The sequence below is a fragment of the Meles meles genome, chromosome 1, assembly GCF_922984935.1.
Source record: "Meles meles chromosome 1, mMelMel3.1 paternal haplotype, whole genome shotgun sequence".
NCBI classification, from domain to species: domain Eukaryota; kingdom Metazoa; phylum Chordata; class Mammalia; order Carnivora; family Mustelidae; genus Meles; species Meles meles.
The window spans coordinates 29,682,659-29,706,806 of NC_060066.1; the positions used below are offsets into that span (position 1 = coordinate 29,682,659).

General features: G+C 44.1%; 1 protein-coding gene across 1 annotated transcript in view; it reads right to left on the minus strand.

The window, feature by feature from the left end:
- Positions 1-16,615, minus strand: part of TRHR (thyrotropin releasing hormone receptor) — a 36,530-nt gene extending 19,915 nt beyond the window's left edge. Inside the window, exon 1 of the mRNA XM_045980619.1 lies at positions 15,827-16,615. Coding sequence (XP_045836575.1) covers positions 15,827-16,615 — 789 coding nt within the window. The remainder of the gene's footprint in view (positions 1-15,826) is intronic.
- Between the last annotated feature and the right edge of the window lie 7,533 nt (positions 16,616-24,148).

Below are 24,148 nucleotides of genomic sequence, written 5' to 3' on the forward strand. Positions count from 1 at the left end.
TTCTACCGGTCTGAGTTTGGGTCTGTACTGGATTTTGAATGGCTGGCCCCGACTCCTTGAGTTGGGAGAGCTCCCTCAGAAATAAGCAAAGGGCACGTGTGGTACAGAAAGGGTCAGTACGTGGAACCTCTCTCTACTTTTGCCTTTCCTGTCTCAGGGCTGTGGCAAGGCACAGAGGCTCAGTGGGCTCACTCGCACACGGGAAGGGACAAGCATCCTTGATTCTACCCATCTCTGTTTATTAAGAGTATTTGTGCTTCACAATGCCCCCTTCCTAGAGATAAAGTCCGCGGCAATGTCAAGGCAAGAAGTGCCTGCAGAATGGAGCGGTGTTCCTTTTATCAAAAGGCTAATTGCTTTTAAGTGTGTTCCCGGCAAGCTCCACTGATGAATTGGAAAGAGCCAGGATGTTTGAGGGGAAGACAAAGGACTGCGAACCCCAGACGTGCCCGCTGAGGACGCCAGTGAAGCAGAGACCCAGCTTGAGATTGCGAGGAAGGAGGTATAGCCCCTGAACTGGTCCTGTTCATGACATTTTTGTGGAAGGGATTTATTGAGGCACCTGGCTTCTGTCGATTTGGAGGCAGGGCTTTGTATGGAACTTTCTGGCAAATGTAGGAATCTCTGCCCTTGGTAATGCATCAAATCCTATCTATCTTTATCTTGAGATCCTTGCCACAGTGTAAGGGAATGACGTGCTAAGTATCTATTGTACTGGTTGTAGGGGTGTCATTCTTTGTCACAGAAAAGGAGACAACCTTGAGGACAATGAAATGGCTCATCACACCCCTAAAGACCTTCAGGATTAGTGCCTTTGCTTGTCCGAACAGAGGGATGGATTTTCCTAATTTGCTTAAGATGTTTATTGGGAATGAGTCCCAGAAGAGGCTCAATGCAAAGTATTTAGATGTCATTAAAAAAATTCAGATCACCTGTCATTTACTAGCACATCAGCTCCTTGTTTCTAAACATGAGTGGGACTTCTTCCTGTCATCATTCCCCCCATCATAGATCTCTCACTTCCCACAACGAACCGCCATGCTTCTGCTCATGACCCCTCCCTCCACCAGGCTCTGCATGCTTAGTCCTTGCTTTCCCATCCTGTGTCACCAAGAAAAGAGAGACCAGACTGTGAGAAGGAGCCGTCTCTTACCCCATAACCTAAAAATAATCTGCAACCAGGATCACCCTGATCTCTTTTCCTGTATCGTTCATTCTCATTAAATCACTCATTACCCATTTATTTGACATTCATTGATAACGTCTGCCTGCCAGACATGGGGCTAGGGGCTGCAAACGAGTAGGGGAGTTAGATGCAATCCCTGCTGAAGAAAAGGAAGGAGCCATTATCTTCCCCTCTCCAAGGTAATGGCTTTGTCTGTGCTCTTGCTGGCACCCCTTTGTGCCTCCCCGGGAATGCAGCCCTAGCAGCGAGAGTCTGGCTCTTGTCTCTGCAAGTGATTCCTCTCACTCTGCTTCACTCGTTCCCATCAGGAGTTAAAGGCTTCAGGTTGGGGCGCCTGGGCATCTCAATTGGTTAAGCGTTTGCCTTCTGCTCAGGTCATTATCCTGGATGGAGTCCAGAGATAGAGTCCCACAGTGGCTCCCTGCTCAGCAGGGAGCCTGCTTTTCCCTCTGCCCTTCCCCCTGCTCATGCTTTCCCTCTCTCTCTCTCTCAAGTAAATAAATAAAATCTTTAAAAATGAATAATAAAGGCTTTAGGTTTCTCCTGTCTTAAGCAGGAAACAGAGTAAAATAGACAAAAATACTCTGCCTTTTTTCTCCCTGCCATTACTGTGCATTCCCCCACCCGCCCCCTTCTCTCACAATCAGATTTGTTAAAAGTTGTCTCTCTTACTCTCTGTTGCGTTTCCTGGTGCTCCATTCCCCCCCCTGCTCCCCCCACCAAGCCATTCATTCACTACTTCATGGAAGCTAGTGTAGTCCCCGAGCACTCTATGGGAACTGTACTCACAGAGGCTGCCAATGACTGCTCGGGGTGCTTTTTCGGTTATCTTTACCTCTTTCTATTGCCCTCCATGGAAAGTCTCCTCCTTTGGCCTTTGTGACTTTACTTCCTCCTGGCTTTCTTCCGACCTCTCTGGCAATTCCTTTCATTTATTTTATTATTTTATTTATTTCCTATGTTTGTTTATTTTATGGGCTCTTCATCCCATTCTCCCCAGAATTCTGGCTATTCCAGGGTTTCTTGTCTATTCCATAAAATCTCCCCCAATAATCATGTCTACCCCAGAGTCCCCAATCAACCGTCTGGACTCTAATTGCTCCAAATCTGTATCTCCAGGCCAGGTGTCTTTCTGAGCTCGTGTGTATTTCAAACTGTGCCCTTGTATTCTCTAGACATTTCGAATGCAACATGGGCAAGACCGAACTTAATATGCTCACTGCCCTGAAAAGTAGTGACATCTACTAATTGTCCTCATGCAGGCAAATTACACTACCCAATTAATAATAATAGTACCTACATTTGTCATTTCCTTGTTTCAGGCACCGTGCACAATGCTTTGTATGGATTTTTGCACCAAAACGTAATAATTACCTTGAGAAATAGGTCCACTGTTAGCATCGTTCTTACAGATGAGCAAAGCGAGACAAATTTACAGGCTTGTGTCACATCGTCAGTGGCCAACCCTGGCTCTGCAGTGGGACATGAGATTCCAGAATGCAGATTCTCAATGGTCACACCACTTTCCCAGCGGCTCAAGTGACTTACCCTTGATTCCCTTCTCTCCGCCTTTCTGCACATCTACTCAGACCACGTCAATTGATTAAATTCCAAATGTATCTATTTCTTTCTATTCTTACTGCTGTTTATCTTATCACGGGAGACCTTTGCCGAATCAAGCAGTTATTCTGTCCCTATTGTTGTGGACCCCTCCTAGTTAATGCTCTTACTTTGGTCCAGCCTTTCGCCTACATGAAGGCAGTAATCTTCCTCAAGCACCGATCTGAGCACAATATACTTCCCTTGCGATCTTTCTGTGACTTTACATAGCCCTTAGAAAATTGTCCAAATACCTCTGTATCCTAGCTGAAGTCTTCGTTTACTGGTCCCTGCCTGTCCCATCGGTCTCAGCTTTTCTTGTCTAGTCTTAATGAGCTATGGGACCTTCTCCAGACTGACCGTGCTCTTTTTGGACTGCTGGGCTTCCCAGTAGAGTTCCCCTTGCATAAGCCATCTTCCTTCCCTTCTTCACCTACAAATTTCTACTAAGTTGCAAGGTGCAGCTTGGGAGTCCTCTTCCAGAAAGCCTTTCTGATGTCCATCTGACCCTGAGCCATCTAGGTCAGTAGAACTATAACAACACCACTCTGAGCTTCTTCTGATAGATAACATTTAGTCCTTTATGGCTGTAAGTATCAGTTTACTTTCCTGTATTTCCTATTAGACTGTGAACTTTTTGTACGCGGGAGTTCCAACTTACTCATGTTTGTATCCTTGTACCTAACATCGTGCCTGATACATAGTAGGTCTTCAATTAAACCATAGACGAGTAGGTGCAAATTTGTCCTTACCTGCTCTATTTTTCCATTCCATATAATAACACCCTGGAAGGGACTGGAATAATTGAGCAAGGATAATACTGTCACTGTGTGCTACAGTTGGTTTATACAAAAGTATTGACTTGATTGCTCCAGTTGGTTTATACAAAAGTATTGACTTGATTGCTCCCAATTGATTAATAGAGAAATAGCTGGAGATCCACCTAGCCCTTCATAATCTCTAGTTTCTATTTCTCCTGTAAATTCACCTAGAATTGGAGCCTATTCCTATCTTTCTTTGTAGAGCAGAAAATATATCCATGTATATTTTTTTTCCTCCTGCTCTCCCCCACCCTCATTTTCTATATGCGTCATCTTTCAAAGGTTTGCCAAGTAGAATCAGTCACTAAGCAGAACTCCTGTCAAAGGAAACGTGGCAGAGTATCAGTACCAGCCATTGCTGGAGGCTCCCGTTACTTGACTTTACAAATGATCTTTAAAAATTCATGAGGTACTCGGCATTTACCCTGCCTCTGTTCTCTCTCACCCTCACGATGGGGCCCCCTCTCTGAGCCATAGCCTCCTTCTCTAAGCTAAGAGCGGCTGGCTTGCAGAAAATCTGCTGAGTTCTCCCAGAGCCATAAATCCCGTTTAAAACTCAAAATGATGAAGGCACAGGATGGAGAGGCACAGGACGCTTTACCTACTTGCAATTACTGGATAATTCTGCTCAGGCCAGCTATCCTAGGGGGACAGCCCAAAGTCACCAGGGCTGTCCACGAAAGGTTGCAGGATTCTCTTTTCCAAGACGATTTTTTTTTTGCAATGAAAGTACTTTTATTGCAATGAAATAGGGCTGTCAGGTGTTTTGCATTATCCATTCTATTTTGCGTGCACTTTTAGCCTTGTTTAATTTTCAGAGCAAATTTAATTTGTAGTTCAAGTTCTTCTCGTGCACCTCACACACAGCTATGGAGAGCCGCATTCGACTCTGGGTCTCGAGGCCGTGACTTCCCAGTTTTAGAAAAATCCACTTATTCTTTTCACTGAAACTTGTCTCTCCCTGAACCTTCTCTCTCTCCTCAGCTTATTCTTCCTTTTTTATTTTACCTCCCACCTGGAGGAAAAGCAGCCACTAAGACTCCGTCTTTGGCCATCTGGCCGTGTTCCAAGAGGGGAAAATAGGTCTTTCTGTCTCCAGCAAAGACCCCGGGGCTCTTCCAGCCTCCGAATCAGAGATTCCTCCAGAGCGCGATTTTTGTCCACCTCTCCTTCCCTCTCTTTACATTTAATCCTAATTATACCTTCTTTCCATTATCTTAATGATCCCCAAAGGCCCATATCTGATCTGATCCAGCTTACAATGTAAGTTTTTCCCAATGCTGAAGACTTACAATCTACAATGTCCAAATATTCTCCTTAACCTGAAGGTTTCTGATGGTGCTTTCGACATCTGTCCCTCCAGGTTTCCCTCAAGAATCCCACCCCTTGCGGGTCTCCTGGAGGAAACTGCGGGAGTCACACTGGACCCTCCTGTCTTCTTCATTCCTCACACCCGGTGTCTTCCTCGTTACGTATCAGTGTGTCCCTAGCATCACGGCTGGCGCTTGGACACAGAAACGAATGGGATGATGTCGCTGGGGCTGGGGGAGGCACGAGCCGGTGGGAGAGACCCTTGAACAAAGTACTTCGGCAACAGGGCGTGCCGTACGGATGTGGGAACAAAGTGCTGATGAGGAGGGAGAAGCTCCGGCGCCCGGGGCCAGGGGGGCTCAGGGAAGCCTGCGCTGAGCGGTGAGTCAGGACGCGTAGGTAGGTTGGTGCAGTTCCAGGTCCAAGGGTGGCTGCAGGGCGCAGGCAGCTGGGGGCGTATGCACCCCAGTTTGGACGCAGAGTAAAGTGGGGCCAGTTTAGGAAACTCTCCGTGGGACGGGGTGCTGGGGACAGGGAGAAGATGGGTTTGGGAAACCAAAAGTAAATGTAGAAGAGCTGGGACTTAGGTTTTTCGGACTCTAGAGCTCGTGCACCCCTGCCTTCCAATACATGTCCAGTGTATGGGACCTCCTGATCCAGCTGCTGCCTGGGCTGGGGACTTTTCCCAGATAGGTGTGGAAGCATCAAGATGGGGAGGGCTTTACAGGTGGGAAAAATTACATGAGCAATGGTGCAAAATGTACATGAGCCTGGTAGGTGTGGGGAAATGTGGTTTGACGGGCCTGACTCTATGGGGAAGGAATAAATACAGGTAAGCCCCCTCTTCCTCTCTGCTAGGTGCTGTGCTTACTAAGGCTGCGACCTGTCCAGTCACTCCATCGGAGGATCTGGGACGCCACTCAGGAACTTCTCTCTTCTTCATTGGTCAAATTAGTTGTTAAATCCTACTGATTTTTCCTTCTAAATATTTCTCATACATGCCCCTTCCTACCCATCCCTGCTGTTACCCCTTGACTGAAGCCTTTTTGGCTTCTTGTCTGGATAGCAAAAGCTTCAACTCCATCTCCCTCGTTCTTGGCTGGCTCAGTTGTACAATTTTATGAGCAAAGTTCTCAAGGTCAAGGCCTTCGGTGGTTCCCCAGTGCCACAGAATCAAGGTCAGACACCTTCGGATGACACAGGGACTTCTGTGGTCTCGCCCTGGGCTCAGCTTGGTTACATAAATGACTACTTCTGCTGGTCTGAAGGTTTTCTCATTCTTCATGTTGGGCTGCTGAAAGCCCACTCATCGTTGCAGAGTAGAAGCGACTCTTACTCTGTTGGGGGCTTTAAGTACAGTGTTTGCCCCTCCCCGTTGCCTCTTCTGCACACTGTACAGCCCAACCTTTTTTTCATTTTTTTAAAAGATTTTATTTATTTGAGAGAGAGAGAGAGCTTGCATAAGTAGGGGGAGGGGCAGAGGGAGGAGAAGCAGACTCCCCACTGAACAGAGAGACTGACGTAGGCCTCGATCCCAGGACCCCAAGGTCATGACCCAAGTGAAGGCAGACATTTAACCCACGGAGCCACCGAGGTGCCCTCTGATTGTTTTTAACAGCAGTCTTTTATATTGCACTGAAAGACAGTGGCTCTCACTGGTTTTCCAGAGCAACGCCTGGCTTGAAATTGGCACTCAATAAATGTTTATTGAATTAAAGAAATAATGGATAAACAAAGCCAAGATAATGATGAAAGGGTCAGAGGTTAGACAGTTTTAAAAGCTAGTTAGAGGAGATTGGGGATATTCCTTTTGAAAGAAGATGATGTGTGCAAATTGTTTTAGGACAATGAGTCACATGGGGGTACTCAGATAGATTTATTCTCATTTTTATATTTTTTAAAAGGACTTTATTTATTTATTTGAGGGAGGGTCAGAGGGAGAAACAGATTCCTTGCCAAGCAGGAAGTCTGATGCTGGACTCGAGCCCGGGACTCCAGGATCATGACCTGAGCCAAAGGCAGTCACTTAACCAACTGAGCTACTCAGGCGCCCTCATTTTTATACTTCTGCTCACGTTGTTTGCCTTCTCTGAGTTGCTATCGCTCTGCCTCTCTCTCCATCCTGTCCAGTGCAGCTCTCTCATTACAGACAGCTATTTTAAAGGCTCATTGGAAAGCCAACAGGATTTTGTATAAAAAGTGAATTATTATTTGAGTCTGCCATATTTCTAAGTTAGCTTGTCTTGTCCATAAAAAGTCTTTCCTACTCACATAGTCACTGTTATATTGGGTAGTTGCTCATTTTGGCTACTTTGGCATTAAAAAAGGGATTCAATAGGGACACCTGACTGGCTCAGTCAGTGGAGCATGGGGGAGGCTGTGGGTTCAAGCCCCATGTTAGGTGCGGAGATTACTTAAAATAAAATGAAATAAAATCTTTTTTTAAAAAAGGGGATTAAAAGAGAGATTTAATAAAGGACAAGAGAATTTTGTTTAAAATCAGAGAAGTATATGTCATAAATCAACAGCAGTATTTCCACAGAGCAAAATAGTACTAGAATTGACTGAGCCCCAAAGGAAGCAGGCATGTACTCTCTTATACCTTCATTTATCATATGAGTAAAATTCCCTCCTTCTCTCTCTCTCACACACACACACACACACACACACACACACACACACACACACACGAGCGTGCTGATAAATATTTAACCACTGGCTCTCCACAAAAAAGAGAAAGGCACTGAATTGTCATATTTGCTGACTTCCATAGATTACAAAACTCCACCCAAGGTCAATTGCAAGCAACTAATGTGACATCACTGACCGCAGAGTTAGGAAGAGATGCTAACAACCGCTCTTCCAAAGCCTGTGCCTTCTGGCTGCAACACGCGACTGTGTGTACCCACATTTGGAAGCCTGCTATGTGCTAGACACCGTGCTGAGCTCACTGAGGACACAAGGCCCTGCTCTTAAGGATATTAATAGTGGTAGGGAGGTGGACAGACCACCAATTATGATACTTAAGGATTACTAAACTAGCAGTATATGCAAAGCATTATGGAAACATAGGTAGAACACCTAACATTGATAGTTAAAGCTAGGCATTTAGTTATATAAGTTTGCCTGAGAAATTCGGGGAAGGCTTGTGGGGTGCATGGGGCATCATCTGACCAGAGACTCAGAAGATCACTGGGAGTTGGCCAGAGGAAGGGCATTCTGGCTGAGAGAACACAACAAGTTCAGAGAACTACAGATAATTCAGGATCACTGCAGCATGAAGTGTAAGCGAGGAGAGCCACAGCGGGGTATGCTGAACACACAGGAAGGAGGCAAGATCCCATTTGCTAATGCTAAGATGTTTCAACTGTAGGCCTCAGAGAACCATACGAATCACTTGGATAACATATCTCTGGGAGAGGGAGCCCCTAGTGAACAATGTACAGAATGATTTGGGGAGATTGGAATTGGAGCCCAAGAGGCTGGTGAGGTGTGTGCTGGATGGGAGCGGGGGAGAAGTGGGGCGTGAGGCCCACGGCGGTGTGAGTGGGGTAAACGAACAGGACGGTTATGAGCTAGAATCCCTCGGACTTGGCTATATAAGGTGGAAAGCACCTTAGAGAGACTCCCAGAGTTTTGACTTGGGACTATCAGATAAGAAAGAGGAAAGACAGGATTTATGAAGAAAAATAATGGGTTTAGTTTTAGACACATTGGGTTTGATGCGCTTACGTGATGTCCAAAAAGCAGTGAAGTGTTTGCTAGAGCTCCGTGCTAGAGACTCGTGAGTGGGTCTGGACACAGAGCCGGTGGGTGACAAAGGGCGCGGCTGGAGAAGCCAGACAGGAGTCGGATGCAGTAGGCGTAGATGGCCTTCACCGGACTGTTGCCTTCTGTGGGCCCGCTGTGAGGAGACTAGACTGTTCTGTCCCCGAACCTGCCCGGTCGTCTCCCAGCCTCTCTTCTTTGGAGCTCTGCTCCCCATTCTCCCCGTGTCCTCTCAGTGCTGCTTTGACATGTTCTGTCGATTTTTACTGGCTCAACTCAATGAATCCCTCCCAAAGCCCTGTCCTCTATCCAGAACACAGTGGGCGGCTCAGGATTATTTGTGCACTTCGCCAACGGTGAGCTCCTCGGAAGATGAAGAGTTCGTCTCTCCCTGTCCCTGCGGCCCCCACACTTACGGCAGTGCTAGGTGCTTTTTTGGGGTTGTGAGTGGACGTTTCATTAAGTTGAGGAGGATATTGAATAGAAAATGCCTATTGCCCAATTTTGCTTAACGTTGACCTCACTCTAGCTTCATATCTCTCACCCTTCCCCCAGCTCATGAAGGAGCCTAAAGACAGGGAGCCCGCCGAGCCTTCCTCTGTCTGGAACCCGGGATAGCTGCTCGCTATTTGAAGAATGCGCAAAAAGCTAAGTAAAAAAATATGGTTTGTCATTTTCAAGGTTAGCTGATTTTTAAAAAAACTTTTCTTAAAGATTTTTATTTCTTTATTTAACGAGAGAGAGATCACAAGTAGGCAGAGGCAGGCAGAGAGAGGGGGAAACAGACTCCCTGCTGAGCAGAGGGTCGGATGCGGGGCTTGATCCCAGGACCCTGAGATCATGTCCTGAGCCGAAGGCAGAGGCTTAACCTGCTGAGCCACCCAGGCACCCCTGGGTTAGCTGATTTATTTAAAAAGCTTTATTTGTTTATTTGAGAGAAAGCTTGAGCAGGGGGATGGGCAGAGGGAGACAGGAGAGAATCTCAAGCAGACTCCCTCCTGAGTGTGGGGCCTGACAAAAGGCTCGAACTCACAACCCTGACCAAGAGGTTACGACCAAGAGCCGATGCTTAGCTGACTGAGCCACCCAGGTGCACCTCAAGGTTAGCTGATTTTAAGGTGTGTGTGTGTCCAAATTAAGAATGCTACAGGAGTACAGACTTCTCCTTTTTTGTAAGCATGTAGGAAAATGTATCTTTCTGTACTGGTGAAATTATGCCTCAAAGCTACAAATATAAAACTGGGAATAAACAATGTTCATCTAATCAAGGGACACAAGGCTCATAACTCCAGGGGGTTTTTGCTGAGTCAGTTTATGGGTATGTGCAGAGTCTTTCCTTACACAGGATGGGAAAGGGAACATGGAAAGCTGTTCTTTGACGATAAAGATAAGATGGCTCACTTAGATACCTGTGTGCTAAGTGAAAAAAAAAATCACATTTTTTTCCATCTTGTGACCTATTTTACTATGAAGGATACAACCCAGACAAATGAAACAAAACCATTAGAAATGAAAAATGGATTTGTGAAAACAGTCCCAGTAAACTCGAGAGATCTCTGATTTAGGCCTATGCGGAAGAGTTTAGTATCATTAATTTGTCGGTAATATGAACCACTGATGAAGCCGCCCATACAACGTAGGGACTTTCTCCCCCCATATCCCAGCCTACTGCCTGATATTACACTGTTATGCCTCCTTTCCCTCCTGTCTCAGAGGGTTTCCTTGTTCACGATTTTGTTGAAAAGCAAGCAGCACTGGAGGCAGGAGCTGGAGGGAGGCAGGGGGAGAAGAGAAAGGACACATTTAAGCCCTTTCTTGATCTGGATTCTTCATTTTCCAGGAGCCTATAGCACCTGTGGAACATGCCTAGGGGGCTGCAGAGGGGGTCACAGATCAGTGAGAAGAACGGGCCAGAGGAAAGGGTAGCGGACGGGGGCAGGAAGGAAGAGAGCAAACACGAATTTGGTTACAGGCATCTCATTGCATTTGAACAAAGAGTCTATAAGTAATTGTTATTCCCCTTTTGTTGATGAGAAAATCAAGGCTAAGGGAAACTGATACAATCTTACCCATCTTCTTTTATATATCTCTATATATCTTAGATATATATTATATATATTTATATATACATATATAATATATATATGTATATATATACATATAATTTATACCCCACCTTTACATAAAATGTTGAAATTAATATTCTCAAGGAAAATAGCATATATATGTGTGTGTATATATATATATATATATATATACATATATATACGACTGTAATCATATTAAAAAGACCAAATGAAACCATAAGAAAAAGAATATAAGCCCATGCTAATAAACTGTGGTTTGGGGAGGTGGGGTAAAGGAGGTCTTTTTTCTTATTCCTGGTTTTCTGTAGTTTTCCATAATACACATGATGGCTTTCATATTGTCATCAGCAGTAACAACAGCAACAGCAGCAAAGGCATGGGTTGCTTTAGAAAGGAAAGTGTTTTTTGTTTCTTGGGCACGCTGTGTTCCTCTGGGAAGGTAGAAGGCTTATAAGAAATTTCTGGAAACAAAGACTGGTATTTTAAAGGCTTCCCCAGTTAAATAAAACCTATAATGAAAAACTTGCCATAAACTCATGGAGTTTGTATTTGGACTCTGTTCCACAGTTCACCCACCAGAGAAAAAAAGGAATGAACTAGGGGACTCGGTGCAAAAGAAAAACAGTAGTCTGCTCCATACGATATTCTGCACACCCCAGGATCCGTGGAAAGCAAATATTTGCACTGACTGTGTGTATCCGTAGTATAGTCCATTACCAAGATTTTTTGTGCCTCCAAAATACCAAAGGACTCAATTGCTTCGAAATAGACAGTCAATAATTTGAATATTTTATCCACCCAACTCTCTGCACTGGAATGGACAAAACCGACAGCTCTTCGGCAACCGTGTGAAGAGAGCTGAAATGGGACAAGTGGGCTCATTTACTCTGGGTCTCCTCGATATCAAAACAACCAATTATAAAGCCAAAGATTTAGTCAATCAGATAAATCCTTTGTCTCCACAGTTCCAAGCCACTATTTTGAGTAATTTCCTTGATTCGATTTACCAGATATTTGGTCAGTTTCCTAAAATATCATTGAATCTCTAAATAATAGGGAAAGAAAAGGCTCTGATCTGGATTTTCTGCATGGGGGATAAAAGTTAAAAACAAACAAAAATGCTCATTTGTCCCTTACATATAAATGCTCTTTTATTTCCTTTTGTTTTTTTTAAAGATTTTATTTATTTATTGGACAGACAGAGATCACAAGTAGGCAGAGAGGCAGGCAGAGAAAGAGGAGGAAGCAGGCTCCCTGCAGAGCAGAGTGCCCGATGCGGGGCTCAATCCCAGGACCCTGGGATCATGACCTGAGCTGAAGACAGAGGCTTTAACCCACTGAGCCATCCAGGTGCCCCTTATTTCCTTTTTTAAATGGAGTTCTCTTAGGCTATGCACATTTGACTTTAATAACTTGGTTGGGAAGACTTGTCCCAGAGAATATTTATTAAAATGTAAATTAAACTTGCCTGGAAGAAAAAAAATTGCAGAGAAAATAGTGAAATAAAAGACCCTCGGTTATAGGAGGTGGAGGTTTGAACCTTTTGAAGATTTGAGAAAAGAACAATTTTAGAAGAGAAAAAGGCCAAGTGAAGGCACATTGATTTTGGACAAAACTGCTTGCCTTGTGTGGCTCTCACTTGCACTCACGAGGCAGGGCGCTTGTGTCTCCCGGGCTCCGAGCCCTGGAGCTGTGCTGTCTCAGCTGGGGTGTCTGTTACGTTCACAACTCACCCTTTCTTTCTTTCAAACAAGTCTCTGGTTCACACCTTCCTTTAAGTCGTCCTGATAGAGACTCTTCCTACCTCATGCCTGAATCACCACCAACAATGTCCAAGGTGGCCTTTCTGCTCCCCGTCTCCTGCCCTCCAGATATGCCTCATCCCCATGTTGATCACCCCCCAAACCAGTTTGCTCACTACTTCCTGCTTACCACCTTATTGTCGGCTGTCCCCACACCAAGTAAAAATTCCTTTCTCTGCCTGATGGTTGGGATCCTTCACAGCCCCTTCTCTGTCTCTCTACACACACACACACTCCTAATTAATCCAGTCTTTCTTTATACTGCTCCCCCAAATACATCACTCATTGTAGTCAACCAAATCACTTGACACCATAAAAATCCCACCCAAGGGCCCTTCCTTGTCTCCTGTCCAAAACTGTGACATTCTCATCCCAGCCAGGTTCTGTCTGTGTGGTGTGCTGTCCCTCTTGACTCTTACTTTCCAAATTAACTCCATCCTTTGAGAGCCTTCTCAAATGCCACCTCTTCCACGAAGCCTTCCCTGATCCCTTTAGCCCCACAGTTTCCTTTCTCTGAACATCTATCCCATCTGTAATCAAGACTGAATTTCATGACATATTACTTCAGTGCATTTCCATTGATTCATACACCACCCCGTGTCTCTCAGGGGGCACGTTATTGGCATGTGTCACAGGGCACTTCTTCAAAGGGCGGGGCTGACTGGCTCATTTCAGGACATTTGGCGCCCCTCCCTCTTGAATGCTGACAGCGATGCTATGGTGACAAACCCAAATGCTCCGAATACATTTCCAAATGCCTTAGTTATTAAAAAGTCCCTTAGAGAAGTTACTATAACATATACACATCTGTTCAACAATGAATCTGTTTAAATGATGAGTGTATATAGTATTTCAAAGAGTGAACCTGTATTTCCCTTACAGTTGCCAACACACTATAAAACTGGGAAGGGAGCTAATTGTCAGGTATCAATCACCACTCCCACTTCATAAGATGTCTCACTGAGCCCTCCTAGTGACCCTGGATGCCGCTATTGATCTTCCTTTCCCAGATTAGGAAACTGAGGCTCAGAGAGTTCTACCTGTTCAAGTTCATACTATGCAACTGGAACCCCTGAATGTAAACCCAGGATTGTCTGGAGCCAAATCTTTGACTTTTTCCTTCTACCACCAACCTCTCTAAAGGCAGCCTGTCTGTAACAGCTTTGAAACAGGAATGTGAACATGTAACCTAATTACCAATTTAAAGTACGTTATTAATGCTGATAGGTACTAATGATGATAATTGAGAGGAAGGACATTAGACCGGACCAACAAATTTTTTTAGAATTTATAACAAGAATATAAATTGGAGTCTAATGAACAAATTTACTCACTGACCTTCTTTGCTGCAGACATTAACCCATGTTTGATCTCCAACTGAGATGTACATATTCTTTACTTTCTTACTGTATTTGTTAATGTTTGTCTTGGCAGATGGTCAACAGCTCTCTCTAAATTTCCCTTAATCAAGTTTTGAGTAATGGATGCCCAAACGTGCCTTGTATTAGGTAGCACTGCTAGACCCAAAGTGATAGGAATCTAAGAGGTGGCAATGGTTCTCAGGTCTTCCCTGTCTAGTACTGAGATATTGTTCATAAAAAATGTTCTATTACATCAGATCTCACAGTGTCATTTAAACGGCTCTATATACTCCCTTTAAGTTACAGTTTCTCATTCATTTCATGCATATCTGCAACACCCACATTCATTAGTAGCTCATTTCAGTGTGTGCCCATATGTCCAGTTAAGATTCTTTTTTAAAAATTTTTATTTAATGATATATTTTCAACATTATAAATAAAATTTAGACTTTTTTGGTATTCAGAAAAAAAAAAGAAGAAGAAATATTATCGGGGCACCTGGGTGGCTCAGTGGCTTAAGCCTTTGCCTTTGGCTCAGGTCATGATCTCAGGGTCCTGGGATCGAGCCCCACATCAGGCTCTCTGCTCAGCAGGGAGCCTGTTCCCCCCTCTCTCTCTGCCTGCCTCTCTGCCCACTTGTGATCTCTGTCTGTCAAATAAATAAAATCTTAAAAAAAATAAAAAATAAAATAAAATAAAATTTTATCTAATTTTTTTTCAGTGTTCCCAAATTCATTGTTTATGCACCATACCCAGTGCAGTTAAGATTCTTCATATAACAGCTAATCTAGAGTTCAGGAAGTAATAACATGTATATAATCCACATGCGTAATTTAAAAAAGTATGCTCAGTTTCTATCTATGCACGCAAGAAGAGCTGTATTCTCTGCAGTGGAAAAAAAGAGAAAAAGCCAGTTTTGCTGATTTCAAGTTTTCTTTCTCAGCCGTGAGACTAATTGTTTGCTATGTGTTTATTCTGTTTTGCAAAGAAGAAAAAGGAACTGGAAACTAAGTCCATTAAAGAACTTGGGACAATTCGTGTCAATATAGCTGAAAATGTATATGATGTAGAAGTATTTTATTCCTATATTGTCTTATAAACTGCGTCTACTGTGACAAAGTTACACCTTCACCCACTAGTAAAACCACTGTCTAGCTGTAACCACATCCACATTTGGCCATCTGAAAGCGTAAAGGGATTTTCGGTTGTGGCTGCCAGGAGAAACACATTTTTAAAAAATGTAACCATTCTTTGTGACAAAAGAATTGAGCTTGGTATTAGGCTTTTTATCAGAATACTTCCGGAACAGAGCGCATTTGCAGTTTCTGCATGCTGGGACACTTCGTGGGGAGCTGGGAAAGAGGGTGATAGACTCGTTCCCCACGAAAACTACTAAGTCCAGGACCGGGAACCCCTCTCAGGTATCTATCTCAGTGAGCAGCTGTAGAATGGTAGAAAAGTTTCATTACGGCTCTGACTCATCTTTTCTCCAACTATCTTATCAAATCTTTGTCATGCCACAGAATACTTAAAGCTATCCAGCTGCTCCCCAGAGAAGACACAAATAGTGCACGTACTTCCAGAACATTTCCCAGAGAGCCACACACATTTAAAAAGTGGATTTCTAGAGTTTCTGTTTATATTTCCTTGTATCATCCCGGCACCTACACTGAGAACTGCTGGTGTGCTATCACATTTTCTCCACCTATTTTTAGAACTTTGGTTACTTTAGAGATGGATTTAATATGTAAAGCAGAAGTTTACACTGTGAAACCTTGGCATGATTGTATTTTGGTTTTGCCAACAGCTAAGTAGGGCAAAGTTGATCCCATCCTGCAAGGAACTCTATCCCACGTTTTCCCCCTGGACTTGGTGCCTCAGATTTGCTTACCTGCTTCCTTGAAGAGACTGTGCTGTTGAAACATCTATTAGAGGTCTTTGCATTTAAATTCTTGTTCTGATGGGTTGAGTCATTTTTCCATGTCTTAGAGTTTTCTTTAGGATCTGAAGGAAGAGGATTTAAGAAGAGGATCCTAGCTATGAATCCATAGAGGACGGTGGCCAGTATCATCGGCACAACATAAAAGACACCGAAGTCCATTAGGTAAATGGGTGAGTAGTAATTCCTGGAGATCTTGTAGCCACAGGACACCACGATAGCATTTTTGTAGGTGCTAATATTGAGATCCAGCAAGAAGAACCAGAGCATACAGTAAATGGATGTGAAAGCCCAGACGAAGATGATGATCTTTTTGGCTCTGGAAAATGTGCAGAGAAACTGGGCTTTGATGGGGTGACAGATGGCTATATACCTCTCGATGGTAAAGGCTGTGATTGAACAAGAGGATGCGTTAATGCCCAAATACTGGAGGTAAGTGATGCAGAGGCAGCCAACATAGCCGTACACCCAGGAGCCATAGAGACTGTCTGTGATGTTGGGGAGGCCGGCCGCCACCAAGACCATGAGATCGGCCACTGCCAGACTCACCAGGTAGCAGTTTGTGGGGGTCCTCATGTGCTTGGTTCTCATGACCACCAGCACTACCATGATGTTGCCCACGATGCCCAGACCACAGATAACGAGCACAAGTAAGATGGTGACCACTTGGTACTCGAGGGCCACCGCCGCTCTTGGCTGAAGCTGTGTTTGGTTCAGTTCACTCACTGTCTCGTTTTCCATCTTCGCCGGCTTGATGTTTCTCGGAAGCGCTTCTCAAAACATCCTCTTCCTAGTGGCGTGCCTTTATCTCCGTGCTTTCTCCCCCTGTGAAGAGTTACAGTCCAAATTCATTCACAGCCTCCCCGTTTCAAAGGGAGCCAGTCCTGGACGGGCAGCTCTCTCTTCCTCTGCGTTCACCTCCCGTGTTTCTCCAGTAACTGGGCTCACGGGCACTTCTGAAAACTCCTTATTGCAACTCTACCGTAGGCTGGAGGTACCTTTTTTGACCAGCTTAATAAGAGGCACCTGTTTCCTCTTAATGGTGAAAAACGCAGAAGAGAAACAGAGGAAGCTCTCTACTTTGAGAGGGTGTCCAGTAGGAAAAACTAAGTGATATCTGCTAGCTGAAAAAGAAATACAGAAACCTCTCAGATGCTTGGGAAAAGCGGAAAGAAGAAAAAGGGATGGGGAGGGGCGCGGGGGGAGCGGGGATGCTCCATGATGAAGCTTGGTAGGAATTTAGCGTTTGCCTCCTTTGCTCTCAGAGGGTGGGATCGCCGGGCTACAAACCCACAAGTCTTTGAGCCCCCATTGCCCTCTGCCCCCTGCCCTCCCTTCCCCATAGATACCAATTTCTTCTCTTACCTTTTCTTCTGTGGCGCTGCCTGCTTTTTCCCGGGTGGATGAAGCAGTAATAAGTGCAAGTTTCCAGTCCCGCAGAAGGGTCTCGTCTACTTTGTGGATGGGGAGACCACTTAGCCCCGCAGCTCCTCGGAACCCTCTCGGCCCTTTGCAAGTGCTGGGGGACCGCACAGCCGCAGCCGGGAGCTGAGCCGCGCTGGAGCAGCAGCGCAGCGAGGCTGTCAAATCACAGAGCGTCCCCTAATGAGCACACTCGCTCTCTCCTTCTCTCCCTCTCTCTCTCCCTCCATCACCGCCCCCCGCCCGTCCCCACTGACAACTGCCTGTCCCTTCTCACTGATTCATTCATTATCTTCTCCCCTCGGAGGATTTCCTTTTGATTGTGCTGAAGACACCGTCCTCAGTCCGGAAGGTTGAAATTCTAAGCAAGGGGTCCAGAGCAGTGGGGGACGGCACTTGCTTCTAGTCTAAGTCCTAGAGGAACTCCAGGACCTGAGCGGCCCTGAAATAAGTATTTACACACCCTGTGTGATAGGACTTTGGGGAAAGCAAATCCTTCTCAGTCCAGACACAGCCTTGAAGCTTGAAATATCTGTCTGAACTGAAATCAACTTCTTCCTCTACTATGGAAACCCTTAAACCCATGTCTCCAGGGAGCCACGGACACTGGCTCCTTCCTCTCATGGTATATGAATGGAAAATGAGTTAAAATTGATTTTAAACCATTTCAGCTGCACTCTTCTGAGGCTTATAAAATTATTTTTCTAAAGACTCTTTGAGCTAGGAATACTGACTTAAATCTACATATTATCTGTTCAGTTTGTTTTTCAATTCTGGCTCTGCATCACTTACTAGAATCTCTCTACCTGTTCTGAATGCCTCTCCACTCTTTCCCCACGGTCTGGTATACGAGCCATGGGTCTAACCCAGCAACGTTTTGTGTGTATTTATCTTTAGGTGAAAACATCCCGTGGAAATCTAGGCCAGGGCCACTCTGGTACCATATATCTGAAGGGAAACTTCATGGATGTTTCTTTTTTAGAAAAGATTTAAAAATCTTAAATCTTAAAAAAAAAAAAAAGATTTAAAAATCAGCTTGATTTTTATTACTCTAAAGTAGCTCATGGGCAAATCTGTTTTATAGAGGCTCAGAAAACCTGTTTCCCTTCCACAGGCACCAAACAAATGAATGCTAATGTTTTTCTACTTTTATATTATGAACTGATGCCAAAATGCAGCCCAGAACCCAATTCTCTGTATGGTGAATAGTTTGATTCTCTGTTTTAAGAAGTTCAGACGTTCTCCTTCTAGACGCTGATGGAAGTGTAGATTTTGAGTACCTAAAATCATGGGGATATTGAAACCACGTGCAAGGCTAGGTACCAACAAGATGAAGGTGAATTCTGGATCACACTGAGTAATTCCACACTCTGAACCCCCGGAGGGCTCTTTGACTATGTACTCTTTTCAAAGCATCATATTACAAATGAATGACCCAGGACCCAGATTCAGCTCTGAGACATTTGTTCTCTGGTGTGTACGATGTTGGCTCAAGTGTGATCTAAAATAACTTGAAGGTTGTCTGCTTTACAAAAACTGGGAGATTTTATACTAACTATGAATTTCTGTCTCTCTTAAAAATTAGAGAGATGGGGCAACCCTGGGTCTCTATTCCTGAATAGAAACAAGCACCGGAGTTGAGTTGTGGTTGTGGGCAGCAGTGCGTGGAGGTCCTTCACACAGGATGTGCCCTCTTCCGTTTCCCTCACCCTCCTCTTCCTCTCTTTTGTCTCTCACGCTTGCCAGCTTCACCCCGTCATCACACGGTCCTGGGCTCTGTAACCATCTGAGTCTCGGTTCCTTACCACGTGCAAGTTCCTCAGAGACAGTAGACAGCGGCTGTCACCCCGAGTAGGATTTCTGCTGGAGTTCTTCTAGCTTCCTCCCCACCTGGCTTAGCACACTGGATGGCGGATGCCCTTCCTGCCTCTCTCTGGGCTGGAGGACAGAGATTACTCTGAACACCCCTTTTCTTGATAAATTAACCCTTTACATTTTGGAATAAAAAAATGCTTCCCAGGAGAGACACTGCCTCCCTTCTCCACCCCAACCCTATCACCTCCAACCCAGAATATCTCTTGAAAAGTCATACTTTGAAAGTACACCCCCCCCCCCCACTCCGGATTTTAGCTTTCAGGACTCCTGAGAAGGCTTTACTGCAAGTCTTACTCTGAGGTGGTGAAGGTGAGGGAGAGAACAGTCATAATGCTCTCCACTCTGGCAATTCCAACTCCACGCCAGATCTTCTCACGTTCCTCACTGTTTCTGTGAAGTCATCATTCTGCATCTCCATTTTGTATCTCTATTCATTTTTTTAAAGATTTTATTTATTTATCTGAGAGAGAGAGAGAGAGTGACCGAGCGAGAGAGAGAGAGAACACAAGTGGGGCAGAGGGAGAGGAAGAAGGAGGCTCTCTGCTGAGCAGGGAGCCTGATGTGGGGCTTGATCCTAAACCTTGGGATCATGATCTGAGCCAAAGGCAGACGCATAACCTTAACCGGCTGAGCCACCCAGGCTGCCTTCGATTTTGGGATGTAATTGTTACCTTCCAACTATGTTCCAGACACCTAGTATGTGAAATTCTGTTTTTATCTTCAAGTAGGTCATGGTCTGTTGGGTCTGTAAACAGTTACAGGGAGAAACGCACTAATAGCTTATGTTGAAAGGGTTCAGGTGTGAAGGGAAAGGCGTCTGTCGGTGGTGGGGGCCTAGACTGAGGGACCCGGAGGACATTCCTGAAGAAAAGAACAGGTACTTTTTGATAAGTGGAAGAATGGAAGATATTCTGCCTGGAGTTGACAGGGTATATAAGGCGCAGCTATGTGAAATGGCAGACTGAGGAGGGAGGGGGCAATTTTATGATCCGGCTCTGGCCATGAGGAGTTAGAGCTGGTGATGAGACAGCCACTGAGGCCGACAGGCAGGCTTTCTAGAAAGGAGCCCTCTCCACTGTTCTCAGACCATTCTTCCCCATCCCACCCCCACCCCCGGCCCCTGATCTTGTTGTTTTCAATTTGGGAGAGTCCAAACTTCTGACTTCACCATCCCAGACTTGCCTACTCATTGTGGCTCTGTCTGTTTTCAGTCCACTTCATGCTCTGTGCAAAATTACATTTTCAAAGTAGCTGTGATTTCATAAACTAGGCTTTTTAGTTGTACACCTCAATCTGATCATATCAAAGAAATGTTCTTTGTGGTAAAGAACTGCACAAAAATGGGGTTCAGTTAAAATAAACCTTACATTTTTCGTGAGTGCTGTGAAATGTGTAAACCTGGCGATTCACAGACCTGTACCCCTGGGGATAAAAATACATGTTTATAAAAAAAAAAATTGGAGGGGGAGGCAAACCATAAGAGACTATGGACTCTGAAAAACAACCTGAGGGTTTTGAAGGGGCGGGGGTGGGAGGTTGGGGGAACAGGTGGTGGGTAATAGGGAGGGCACGTTTTGCATGGAGCACTGGGTGTTGTGCAAAAACAATGAGTACTGTTACGCTGAAAAAATAAATAAATTAAAAATAAACCTTACATTTTGATTTTTTTCTCATAATAGCATCTTACATTATCACCAAGCGCAGTTTTGGTATCTTTTGAGTACTTCTGACTAGAGCGAAGTTTGAAAACAGTCCAGTGGTATCTGTTTGGAAAAGGCTGCTGAGTCTTGAGTACAGCCGTGTAGATAGCAAACCCACACGCCACATGCCACACGCCTTGCTCACGGCCATTTCAGTCCCAGCCTGTTTTCTCTGACCTGATGCCATTAGTCAGGCCTTCTCACTCATGGGCCACTTGGCTAGCATCAATAGAAACAAGCACGAGACTTCCCAGACTCCTTTGCAGGAATGTCCTTGGACTTCTAGCCAGCACGTTCTCTTTGGTCTGGACTCAGACTTGCTCCTTGAGCTTGAGGAAAGATTTGGTACTTCTGCTTCTGACCGCCAGCCTTTCCAGTCACACGGCTTACTCTCAGAATCTGGCTTTCCCTTTCCTGGGTACCCTGGGAAACCATTCGCTTGGTGACTCTCTGTCCTGGGACAAACTGGCTGATGTGATATCACGCCTGCTGGGCCTGCCTGCCTCTACGCGGAAGGAATTAGGGCAAGTCCCACCGTTATCTCTGGAGGTGAGCTCAGCTCTCTGGGGAGGAGATGACTGTCCACGGGTTGTCACGAATCCATGAGTAGATGGATGACTATTAATACAATCAGTCTTTGTCACACTTGAGCATGCATCTGCATCTCCTGGAGAGCTTATTAAAATCTAGATTCGGGGTTCCATCCCCGAACTGCTGCTTAAGTAGCTCAAGGATAGGACCTGAGCATTTCTTATAAACATTTCTTACAAACTTCCAGGTGATGCTGATGTTGTTGGTCTGTAATCCACACTTGGAGCAGCACTGACCTAACTCAATGGTGCTTCTGTGGGAGGGGGTGAGCGATGATAGATCAGACTTCCCTAGACAGAATCTTAAAAATGTACACACTAGCTTTGTCCCCTAAAATCAGACTTAGGTTTGAGAAAGAGACTGGGACTTTGGACAAAAACAATTGACTTGTTCTTCAATTGTATAATGTATACCACATGCAATATCTATGTTATATATGTTTCTCTGTCTTTTATTGTCATAACTGGAGCTTGGCTTGGCAGGGGGGAAATTGTTGGTAAGGGAATATCTGTGGTCACTACATTCAGCTGGCCCTGGGGTCAGAGATGACGCAGAGCATGTGATTAGGTAAGTGGTTTGTAGGACACACCAGTGTAAGCAGAAGGCAACACTTCAAGGAGCACCCAAAACCTCAGTAATTAATAGAATCGATGATTTCATGGACTATTTTTAAAATTAGTATAAATGCCAACAAGTCAATGGTGAATAACATATCAAAATTTTAAATAAAGACACTGTCAGTATTACAAGTCTTTCCCTTCCATCTCAGGCTCTGAGTACTGAGCCTTTTTTTAAATTTTAAAATTTGGATACTTTGCATATTATGGATTACTTTGCATTTCCTTTTTAAAAAGATTTTATTTATTTGTTTATTTATTTGAGAGCGAGAGAGAGTGCAAGCAAGGGGAAGAGCAGAGGAAGAAGGACAGGAAGACTCTGTGGAGGTTGGAGCAGACGGGGGCTCAGTCTCATGACCCCATGATCCTGACCTGAGCCAAAATCAAGAGTTGGGTGCTTAAGCAACTGAGCTACCCAGGCACTCCTCCTTTTGATTTTTAAGATTAATTTAATTTAATACATTAAGTAATTAAATATAATTATTTATAAATAAAGTATTTATAAATAAAAGTTTAAACAATTAATTTGATTTAATACATTAATCTTAAATTAATCGATTCCTGTTTTCTTGGAGTCCCTTAAGTTTGGCATTCTCCCTTGCCTCAGACCATTCTCAGCCTTCTCTTCCATGTCTGAATTTCAGAATCCTCTAGGGTTTTTAAAAATGAGAGACTTAGGTCTCTTTCCCAGATATTCTTATTTAATCGGTCAGGGAGCAAAGCCTAAGCTTGGTTGGTGCAACAATGGTCAAGAATCACTGAGCTAGACCAATGGACGTTGGTCTCTAGGAATGAAGGACTGGTGGTCCTTGGTGGTCCAGGCTGTGGGAGGATGAGATAAACTGGAGGAAAAGAATGTGCAATGATTCAGATAGGTGATGACATCAGAACATTTTGGCAACAGGACACTGGCTCAGGACTTGGGTTCCTGAGTGAAACTGTACAATTCTGTGGGTTTCTAGGTTTAGAGTTGCTGGACCTGGTAGAATCTATCAAGTTAAGATTCAGACACAAAACCAAGGCAAAGATTAGTCACTGGAACTGAGATATAAGGTCTGGGTTCTGGAAGCAGGAAACAAAGTCAAAACAGGATTTGGTGCTGAGTTAACCTAAGTACTGTACTAAGGATCCCCTGGGTTCCTGTGCGCAGGTATGAGCCTCCGCCTGGAGCCTCGAGTAGGAGAAGGCATTTGGCAAACTCCAGAAAATGTCAAATTCATTTTTCCTGTAATTTAAATATTAGCTAGGGAAAATTATTGGCTGTTGATCAACAAAAGGAAATACTTTAAGTAATGGGTTTATGAAGTTGTGTTTGTGCTAATTGGAAAAGACATGAAATCTTTGTGCCCTAAATGGTAAAGCAGGTTGGGATTGTAATGGGTCTTTTGGGCACAAACTGACCTTCCTTTTTTTTCCTCTATCATATATACTTTTATACTACCTAATGTCCAAATTTGGGGAGAAAATAGGACCTTAGATTTAAAGACAAAGCACAGTAGAACTCAACCTGAAAATATCTAAAAATGAAAAGTGTAAACACAAACACATATCTCCTTCTCCATAGTCTGTGCCATTTGTAATCTGGTCAGATGAAACATGTCTAAGAAGAGTTAACACTCTTCATAAGGTTCCCCAAAGTGTCACTTGGAAGCATGACCTAAACAAAAGGCTTAAGAGTAAGAATTTTAACATCTGAGCTTGTGTTTAATCTTGATTTATTGCAAGTTTTATGAAACACTAAGCTTATTTTTAAACATTTGCATACTTCAAAAATGTTCTGCAATTAAGTTATTATAAAATTCCAACTGTAGCTGGTCATGTTCTATTCTTTCTTTCTGGCTGCTAGAGATCTCAATTCCAAATACATATCCTTACATGAACAGTTGTATAGGAACACACCAATAAATTTTTCTTTTGCCTACTAAATCTATGAACTTACTGTTTGACCTTCAGTTCCTCTTGTTCTTATCTCCTTACGATGTCATATACACAAATGCAGACACAAAACAATGTTTCCCAGATGCGTATATATCATTTAAAAAAATCAGTTTTATTGAGGTACAATTTAT